Below are 11,032 nucleotides of genomic sequence, written 5' to 3'. Positions count from 1 at the left end.
GCTCACCATCTAAATTTCTTCATTTGTTCCACTAGGCAACAACCATTCATCGGTTAAAGTGGTTTAACAGGACGAAAACATAAATTTCGTTGCGGGTATCCTTTAGCAATATGCTGCGTGGTGCAGTGTTTCGAAACGTTCATTTTTCGCAATTTTTGCACGAATTGACTTCCAATTATGTTATGTGGTAATATGCTCGATGGATTCGCAGTACAAAATACATGTAACTGGCAACAGTTCCTGAAATTGGATCTATTTTACCTAGCAGATGGGTAAAGACTCGGAGTTTGTCAGTCTAGGGACGACGCTTTAAACCAGGATTAAATTCATGTGTACTGGTTCAATACTAGTAATTCAAGGACTCACGTCAATGCTGCTACAAGCGGGACCTTTTCTCTTTGCACTATACACTACGGGTAATGCCGGTAATGCCAAAAATAGATCAAAATAATAGTCGCAGTGGCTCATCCGAACACAAAAAAAAAGAGAAGAGAGAGATACGATCGCATATGATTTTTCCTCATTGGAATCGATCATAGGGCAGTGAAGGAGCAAGACAGCGATGATAAGAGGTTGTCCATTTATTCCAACAAAATGAAGTACTTGGTTGCAGGTAGAGAAAGAGGTAGGCCTAGTGGTGTTGGTGCTGAGGTAGTGTTTGATTTGAAGTTGATGAAGAATTTGTTTACGATTTGTTGTGACGTGTGAAAATTAGGTGTTAACGAGCGTGAAGTTCTGCGGACAATATTCGGTGGGAAACACGAAAATTGTGTTTGACTTAAACGCATGAATATCAAGTTATATCAATTAACTAAGCTCGATTTGTATTGAGCATAATAATAAAAACATAATTAAATATGCAAAACAGTTTTTATCTTATTTTTATTTGAGGGGTGTTGACTTTTTAAATGTGTTTCTTTTAATAATTATAGTCGTCGATAAAACCTACCAACTGCGAAAGCATCCAAATCATAGAGAGAACAATAGCATCCATATCATGAAGAAAAAAGAAATGATTTCAATACTTAATCCAAAGTAATGGAATGATGCAGAAAAAGGATACATCCAGTTATGGAGAAAAGTCGTAAAGCGAATAGTTGTTATGTTTTGAAACAGACAGTTTTCCTTGGGATACAGTAATGCATATTCATCCCGCCAGGCCACACATCTTCTTCATCATATGCTATAGGGCAACGGAGAAATGCCTTCTTGCTCTCCGGGAGAAGCAACCCAGCAGTAACAAAGAGCATTCGAGGTTTATCGACAACTTTTCGGCGTTTTTGTTTTTATTACTCTCAATGTACTGTTAAACATAAATAAAGTGCGCTACAGCGCAGCCTGGTGAAGCGTGTTTATTGCGGTTCAAGAGGAAAACCCGTGGAAAGCGGCTGCGTTTGTTCGGGGTTAGGGTAATGCGCGGCCGCGGAATGATGTTTCTGTTTTTCGCGTCTGTTAAACAAATATTAGATCGGGCCAAGGATCGTTGGATGATCATTTCCCCCGGTTAGTCACTAATTGATTGTCGCGCGGTTCGGAAGACGAGGAAGTTGGTTTCGTGGTTTTTGGATTTTCACGCAAGCGCTTGGGGCTTGTAGATTGACACGGTTTTTCGAAAGTTCCGCTGGCAAGACAATGTTACCGTATAGTTCTTATGCTGCCGCGCTGGATCAGATTCATAGCATAAATCAGGAGTTGTCGCTGTTCGCACAAAATGGACGTTACTTTCCTATGGACGCGAGTGGAAGTGCGGGATTTGCAGGTTCGGCGTATTTTGGTTTGAACCAGTGGTCTTTGCCGTTTTCCTTTTTGAAGGCAGCTCACCGTCCGGAAAAGCCACCTTTTTCCTATATTGCGCTGATTGCGATGGCGATCAGTAGTGCACCAAATCAGAGGTTGACGCTCAGCGGGATCTACAAGTACATCATGGATAAGTGAGTGAAGTGTTGGTTTTGTTGTTCAATATTGTAGTAATTTTGTTCTAACCACGCAGCCAGAAAAATCCATGTAGATTTCAGCGTATAAAATCATGCACATAAAGGGAATGCCATCCTTCTTCTTCTTGGCATTACGTACTTACTGGGACAGAGCCTGCTTCCCAGCTTAGTGTTCTTTTGAACACATCCATAGTTATTATCTGGGAGCTTTCTTTGCCTAAGTTGCCATTTTCGCATTCGTATATCGTGTGGCAGGTCCAGTGGTCACACTATTATGGGTCACCTTGTCACGATTATTAGTCACTCTGTTTTGCATGCAATTCAAATGGGAATGACCCATAATAGTGGGTGACCCATAATAGTGTGAGCAGTACCACTGTACGATGATACTCTATATCCAGATACTTAACTTCATCTGACCAATTTATTGGAACCCCTCTCATCGTAACAACATGTCTACTTGAAGGTTGCAAACAAAGAGCTTTTGGTTTATGTGGGAATATTATTAGTTGAGTTTTGGAAGCATTAGGAGAAATCTTCCATTTTTGCAAGTATGAAGCAAAAATATTCAAGTACTTTTGAAATCTACTACAGATGAGATGCAGGCTTCGTCTTTTGGCGAAGAGGCCTGAGTCATCCGCAAACATAGATTTTTGACATCCCTGAGGTAACTCAGGTAAGTCAGATGTGAAAATATTGTATAATACTGGTCCCAAAATGCTGCCTTAAGGAACACCAGCTCTTACAGGAAGTCTTTCAGACTTGCAGTTCTGATAATTAACCTGAAGTGTACGATTTGACAGATAACTTTGAATTATTCTAACAATGTATGTTGGAAACTTAAAGTTTTTTAATTTTACAATCAAGCCTTCGACAGTGTTTGCCGAATACAATTTCTATCTCTAGAAGAGCGAGACCAGTAGAATAGCTTTCAGATTTGTTGGAACGGATCAAATTTGTTACACGTAAAAGTTGATGAGTGGTCGAATGTCCATGGCGGAATCCAAACTGTTCATTGGCAAAAAATAAATTTTCGATGATGTTGACCATCATTCTGTTCAAAATGACCTTTTCAAAAAGTTTACTGATGAAGGAAAGCAAACTGATTGGACAATAGCTAGAAACCTCTGTAGGATTTTTGTCCGGTTTTAATATTGGTACAGGTCGGATTCGATTATCCGGGATTTGATTATCCGCCGACTCGATTATCCGGGATTCGATTATCCGGAATTTCAGACAAGATTATCCGGAGTATAATTTTTGATATTCTTGTTTTTCAGTTTTTATGCATAAATTTGATGTAATTAAGTAGAGTGCTTTGTGAAGACCCAAGCAGTCCGATTCATTTTCGCGCGTTCGGAGTGTTTTTCGGTGGCTTCGTTCGTTTGCCCAGTGCTTTGCGAAGACGCAAGATGTCCGATTCATATTTTGCGCGCTTGAAGTGTTCTTGTTTTTCAATTAGCACTTCATTCGCGCGCCATCGGAGTTATTTTACATTCCTGCTTATACCGTTTTGATTCATATTACGGACAGCTTCAAATTCCGGACACTCTACTTTGTATTCACGCGAAATGTTTCAATTTTTGCTGTTCAAAAGTTCTCAATTTCAAGGCTCGTTTTAGTAAACTTTTTCCATAAATATCTTTGAAAATTTATAATGCCCAACTACCTTAGATGTCTCTTTGGTGGTTTAACGACTTCGATTTATGATTTGACTGTTCCATTAATGATTATCATGGGCTGTCCGGAATTCGATTCAAAGTGTCCGGAATATGAGGCAAAAGTGAGGAAGCGTCCGGAATAAGAATCATGAAAAGGCCACACATTTTAATTTATTTAAAATTATTGAAGTTGCGGAAGCGTATTCTTCACCCACCATTCGAAAGTAAAGGGCTTCCAACGCTCGATAGCGCTAAGGAATCGTACAGAATGATTTATTTTGTATGCTCTATGCTGGGTTATATTTCCCTGAGTCCTTAAGTGTCCGTAATATGAATCAAAACGGTACGTGTTGACGCTGCGATTGTAATTGTTCAGTCGAGGATAGATTACCAATTGGTGAGCTCGTTTCATGCTTGTAATAACACATTTGTATCATAACATGTATTTTTTATGAATTTGTTGAACAAACTATGAATGGTACATCACTTTAAGTGTTGACATAAGCGCTTATCCCAAGTAGCAAAGTTAATTTTGTGCTATTCTTGAAGTATTCTCTTACACCAATTCTATAAAACTATAAATAAAACCAGTAATTCTACAAACCTACACTAACCCAATGATAAACTTCTCATAAGAATAAAGTGGCCCATACTAGAGACGGTGTTGGAGAGCAACCGTCAAGTACCTCTTAAACGTGTAATCTTGCACTTATGACAATCCTCAACACTTCAATAAACCTTCAACAAGTAGTTCTCAAGACAAGTTAAACTCACAATATGTTTATCATGTTGGTTTGACTAACGAATTTATAAATACTTCGTCATACTATTATCAATCAATAATAAAACAAAATGCAAATTAAAACATCTGTGATGATAACTTTCCGTTCTTTATTTTCCATACCTACCTGTGTTTTCGGTTGTCACGCTTATTACATCGTGAATATCATGCATGACACACCCGAAACGCACAATGCGCCTCGACAATATTGCATTTTCAGAAAAACAATTTCATCAATTTGGTGCCCGAAAATGTTGAACAATCCAGCATACATGGATTCTTCCATCATGGCTCCCTTGCCTAAGCATCGATAAATTACAATCATGGCGGTAGTTTTACTCAACACCATCACAGAACCATGATAAATTTTGCTAAACTCGGGCAAGTGTAACAAATATCACTTGAGAGTTCATAGGCTTAAGGCGATATAGATGAAGACAAACTGATCTTCTTGAAGAACGTGATAAGATTCGTTCGTTTTATGCAAGAGAAGCACATTTTGACGTTTGTTTATTTACACTTTTCGTTTTTGGAGAAGAGCGTTCATGCTAGATTTTGTTACGGCATGATTTTTAATGCTACAAATGACTAAAGGTAAGTATTTCCAGCTGTGGATAACTTCTTAATAAGGCCTAGATGTTGAGCAGGGACAGCAAACGGATATTTGACCACATCTAGAAGTCCACCTTGCAAGGAGGTGTCCAGTGGTCCAGTTCCGTTCCTATATCATGGCCAAGGGAAGGAAGACTGCTGGAACTGGTTGTTTGCGTTATTGATAAGTTGTGCGCCGTGAGTCCAACAACGACTTCCGTGATGAACAGATCGAAAATCCACGCAAGGCGTCCCCGTAAACGATAGGATTCATAATAAATACTACAATCAACAATGTACATTTTAGGGCGTTGGTTGATGGGGGAGAAATTTATGATGTTCTCGGCCAAGAGTTCTTAGTCTCGTTCGAGCGCGTTCTTACAGATAAGTACGAGAGTTTCATAAAACTGTTGCTACGGTCACTTGTTCTTATTGAAAATGAAGTTTTATGTGATGCATCCGAAAGAAGTATTGAAAACCAAAAACGGTTCAAGATCATTTCTACTGGGTTAAAATCACTATAAAACCTAGAAGAATATGCAAATCTACGATAAAACTATCATAAAAATAAATAAAGCCAGTTAGAATCTAAATTGTTACTTGGGATTTATGTTTTATAAAATTTCGAGATTCAAACCTTTGAATTGTTCGATGTTTAGGATGTCGACGCATTGATAGATAATTTTTTAAGCAGAGGTTACATGAATCGCATCACTTACCAAGGTGAATCCTGATCATGTAGCTTTGAAGCCCTCCCACTAACAAAACTCCTTCCCGTGGCAACCATGAAGATGCAGAGGTATACTCGGTCTTTAGAAACAATGGATGTCACACTAACATTCCTTCCCTTCCCCGATGGCTGTAAGGACGTGGCCGGCGTTGTTATTGACATTACTAATTTCAGAGTCCTCGAAAATGTACATTGAAGATGGTATGCTACTCCCAAGCTACATCTGTTGGTTCCCTGTACAATAGGGCGATATTCAAAACGGAAAAGGCAATAGATGACTCTTTTTCAGTGGTAGTAAAAACGAAATCCTGAAGCAAAGAAAGCTCTACGGAAGATGAACTAAACACAAAAAGTTATGTATTCACTTTACACTTGATTTCTAATCACTACTTTTTTGATCCAGTTTCCAAATTGCAAGTAATTTACGTTTTTCATTATTTTCCATACGTTTTGACAGTTCTCCGACTACCATTCTTCCATGCGCTTGTGTTGAAAGTTTGAAAAATTTGAGAATCCAGCGTAGCGCGATCAGTGGGAGGAATACAAACAACAGTGTCGTCGCTTAGCGGCCGGTGAAATAAACTGAATGTTCGAAAGGTTTTTGCCTGTACTTTTTGCCGCTGGCGCCAACTGTTAGCGATTAAGAACGAAATAAACAGTCGTTACCCTATTGCGATGATTCTTGTCAATCACGGAGTAGCAACTACGAATTGTACGGTCATCAATGCTCATGCTCATGTTCATGCTCATAAATTTGATGTAATGCTGTGAATGGTTTTGCGGTTTTGGACGTAGGTAGGAAAAGAGGGTTTTTTGTGTATGCTAGTCAAAAAAATGTTTTCTTCTCAAGACCCTTAATGTTCTTACAAATAATAGGGCGATATTCAAAACGGAAAAGGCAATAGATGACTCTTTTTCAGTGGTAGTAAAAACGAAATCCTGAAGCAAAGAAAGCTCTACGGAAGATGAACTAAACACAAAAAGTTATGTATTCACTTTGCACTTGATTTCTAATCACTACTTTTTCGATCCAGTTTCCGAATTGCAAGTAATTTACGTTTTTCATTATTTTCCATACGTTTTGACAGCTCTCCGACTACCATTCTTCCATGCGCTTGTATTGAAAATTTGAGAAACTTGAGAATCCAGCGTAGCGCGATCAGTGAGAGGGATACAAACAACAGTGTCGTCGCACGGTGGCCAGTGGAAAAAACTGAATGTTCGAAAGGTTGTTGCCTGTACTTTTTGCCGCTGGCGCCAACTGTTAGCGTTTAAGAACGAAATAAACAGTCGTTACCCTATTCGTGATCAAACGTCAACATCCCACCGCAAAATCGCTAGTGTTTGGAGGTGATTTTAACCTCCAAATTGCGAAATCATCACCTCCAAGTTAGTTCTAATACTCTCCGTTATATGAATTATGGTGGCGCGTCGATCGTCACAAGTTTCTCGTTTACCAGTCAATTGACTGGTAAACGAGAAACTTGTGACGATCGACGCGCCACCATAATTCATATAACGGAGAGTATTAGAACTAACTTGGAGGTGATGATTTCGTAATTTGGAGGTTAAAATCACCTCCAAACACTAGCGATTTTGCGGTGGGATTTTGACGTTTGATCACGAATTACTGGCGACGCCCTCGCATCATTTAAATAAAACAATAAAAAAGATAATATTTAAGTTCTTTTATCGCAGATTTTAATTTTTCTATTAGTGATTCGATTATTCGGAGGACTCGATTATCTGGTGGATTCGATTATCCGGAGTGAAAAACATCGATACTCCGGATAGTCGAGTTCGACCTGTACATCCTTGGAATTTTTCAATTTGTCAGGAAAATATGCCAACTGAAAACATTTGTTGAATATACACTACCCGTCATAAATACGGACTTGCTTGAAAATGTATTGCAACACACAGCTGAAAAGCTTAGCATCACCTGAACAACACACCCTGAAAAGCTTAGCATCACCTCAAAACAGTAACGAATGCTGATGCTGTATCTCAAGATGCTGATGATCTTCAATGTTGCGGTCTTAAGCAAAGTTATTCAGCAAATCAAAGACATTCGGGAAGCGAACAGTTTGGTTCGCAATTTTGCCGCTAGGTGACGATAGTTAATATGTAAAATTGAGCATTTTAAGCAAGTTCTATCTTGTGAACCATATGAGATAGAAAGTTCAAGTCTTCGGCAAAGTTATTTAGAATGTCAAGGACATCCTGAAGACAGGCATGTTGATTCAAAATATTGCCAGTAGGTGGTGCTATTGAGCAGATAATAATGAGCATCTATCACATTATCCAGATAAGATAGAAAGTTAGAGTCTTCGATAAAGTTGATTATAAGATCAAGGACATCCGAAATGCAAATAGCTTTATTCTAAATTTTGTCACTTGGTGGCGGTAGTGAACATGTTCAATTGATATTTTTAAGCTAGTTCTGTATTGTGATCCTGATGAAATAGTAAATTCGAGTCTATGGCAAAGTTGTTCAGACAGTCAAAGAAATCCAGCCGTCAAACAGTTTGATTCGTTATTCTTCCGCTTGGTGACGTTAGTAAGCATGTGAAATTGCATCTTGAACTTGAAATTAGAGGGATGGTCCCGTCATAAAACACATAATCAGTATGAGGTCCGAGGTTGCCACGAAAACCAAACTCAACTCTGGTTCTTCAACTCTTTGTCGAGGTATGGTACATCATGTTATGGAGGGTTGATTGTTATTAAATCTCATGATTTAATAAAAAAGAATGTCCAGAATATTGTTCAGAATGCCTTCGGCATTTGGAAGTCAAAGTGATTAAGATCAAAATCATATCATATTCAAATATTTGTTTGTTTGTTTGTTTGTGTATTTACACAGTTACGCCACAAAAGGGTGCATTCGTATCGGCATCATATTCAAATGATTCAGGTCTTATCTACTGCATATTAAAGTCTTTCAGATCTGATGCATCTTTTAAGGATTCAGGTAGGTTTTACTTCATATTCGAATTATTTAAGTTAAAACCTATTCATATACGAGTGATTCAGAATTGATTGACTTTATATTCAAGTGATTCATGTTGATTCACTCCATACCCAACTAATTAATGTCTGATCCTCTTAATACCCATGTGTTTCAAGTTTGATTCTCTCCGCAATATATAAATTATGTCAGGTTCATTTTCGAGTGATTCTGGATTGATTCACTTCATATTCAAATGATTCATTGCCAAGTGATTAATTCGTTCCATATCAAAGTTATTCATAGCTGATTCACTGCATATTCAACTGCTTCAGGTTTGATTCACTGGATGTTCAAATGATTTCAAGTGAATGATGTCCGTAAAACATTATTTTAATGTATTTCGTTTTTGATTCACTTTATGTTCAAGTAATTCAGGTCTGATTGTCTTCATTTTCTAATGGTTCTGCACTGATTTAATTCATATTAAAGTAATTTAGAATTGATTCACTTCATACTCCAGTGATTCATGATAGATTCGCTCCATATCCAAGTAATTTATGTTGGATTCACTGCGTATTCAAGGGATGCAGGTCTGAATAACTTTTTTATTCTTCTGTTTCTAGTATGAAATACTAGATATTCAAGTAGTTCAGGCTCGATTTACCTAGAATTTAGGTCATTCAGTATGGTTTCACTGCATTTTCCAGTTGCTCAGGTATGATTAACTTCACGTTCAAGCAGTATAGGGCTGATTTAATTTATTTTTAAGTGAATCAAGTCTGAACATTTAATATTCAAGTGTTTCAAGTACGATTAACTTCAGTTTTCTAGAGATTCAGGGCCGATTCACTACTTATTTGAGGCCATCATTACTGATTGACTTCATCTTTGAGTGATTGAGGTCTGATTCATTCATTTGCAAGTTATTCATGTCTGATTTACTTCATATTCAAGTGTTTAAAGTTTGATTCAATTTATGTTTCAGTTATTCTGGTCTGGTTTGCTTCACATTCAAGCAATTCAGGACTGATGTACTTCATTTTCATGAGATTAAGGTCTCTCAGAAATTTTTAAAAACGTTTTTTTGATTGAGAATGCTTTCGAAGTCCTGAATAACTTAATTTGCATTTGGACTAGTGAGTCCTAAATTGAAATTATGCGCGCTTTCAAATTGCATAGCAAGTTGTTGAGCTTTTTCTCAATTAGGCTGACACAAATATTAAATTTCTTTTATGTCCGAGACCACTTGGAAGGTACGAGGGGGGGATAAAAATAAATAAGGAACAAAAAAATTAGAAAGGAAAAAAAAGTTATTTTTCGAATTTTTATTTTTAACGATAATTGTTAAACTTTTTTCAAACGTCCTCTGGATCATTATTTTACTTTAAAAATTGATAAAAACCTAACTGATGTCAAAAAAATGATGAATCTTTTTTTTCTCCCCTTCAAAATTTTCGGATTTTTGAAGGGGGGGGGGGGGGAGGGGTGACATAAAAGAAAATTAATATTTGTATCAGCCTTAGTGTAATAATTTATTTTCCTCTTTCAATGCCGGAATTCGCTTCCAAGTATTTTTTTTTCTTCAAAATTTCAGGTTATTTCCAAAAAGGCTTAGAGCCAGGGTCCAATTGGTAAATTATTTTTTCAAATTTTTTGATTCTTAATTGCATAAAATATGTTTTTCAATTCCTTTTTGCAGATCCTGCCATATAATTTTCGTAGCAGGATCACGAGTGCGTTGTTCTCACGTTTTTAAGATGGATCAAGAGTTTAAGAACATCGCCTTTGATCACGGATTTGATTTGTACATTTTTTGGTATTGCAATGCCCCTTTCGAGAGCATTGTCAATATCAAGTTTTGTTTACAAAGAAATGTTAACATCAATATTACTATCGATGTAAGTTTCATATGCATTCCAGTCGGCTCGAAAATAATTGAAAGTGAAGTTGGAAGGATTGAGAATCGCTTCATGGGATATTTGAAATGTAACAGGGACATGATCAGAATCAAAATAAGTGTGAGTAACCAGTTGGCTACAAAGTCGGTTAAGACCAAATCAATCGTAGTTGGGTTTATAGAAGAGGAAGAACAAATGAGCTATCCCAGTAAACACAAAATCGTATAAGATAGCGCATAAGAGAACAAATGTGGAGGCGATATACGTACATGCGCCATAAGGCTGCATGCAAGATGTGCGTATATCGCCTCCACATTTGTACTCTTATATCTCATCATTTACGATGGTGTGTTTACTGGGATCAGGGTCAGAAGCGCGTCCACGTTCGAAAACATGGGTAGGCAAATATTTTGTGCATTGTGAAGCTAAGAACAATTTTAACCCTGAACTTGAAATTGAAAGTTACTATATTCAAGGGGCTCAA

The 11,032-nt window shown here is 37.4% G+C and overlaps 1 protein-coding gene across 1 annotated transcript in view; it reads left to right on the top strand.

Moving 5' to 3' along the window:
- The first annotated feature begins 1,429 nt into the window (after window positions 1-1,429).
- The window catches only part of LOC5565561 (forkhead box protein G1), a 28,629-nt gene continuing 19,026 nt past the window's right edge, over window positions 1,430-11,032 (top strand). Inside the window, exon 1 of the mRNA XM_001649864.2 lies at window positions 1,430-1,931. Within this exon, the coding sequence (XP_001649914.2) occupies window positions 1,633-1,931 (299 nt within the window). The 5' untranslated portion in view covers window positions 1,430-1,632. The remainder of the gene's footprint in view (window positions 1,932-11,032) is intronic.

This window comes from Aedes aegypti, chromosome 2 (genome assembly GCF_002204515.2).
Source record: "Aedes aegypti strain LVP_AGWG chromosome 2, AaegL5.0 Primary Assembly, whole genome shotgun sequence".
In the NCBI taxonomy this organism is placed as follows: domain Eukaryota; kingdom Metazoa; phylum Arthropoda; class Insecta; order Diptera; family Culicidae; genus Aedes; species Aedes aegypti.
The sequence above is the reverse complement of the archived record's forward strand: the minus strand, read 5'-3'. Positions and strand labels throughout refer to the sequence as shown.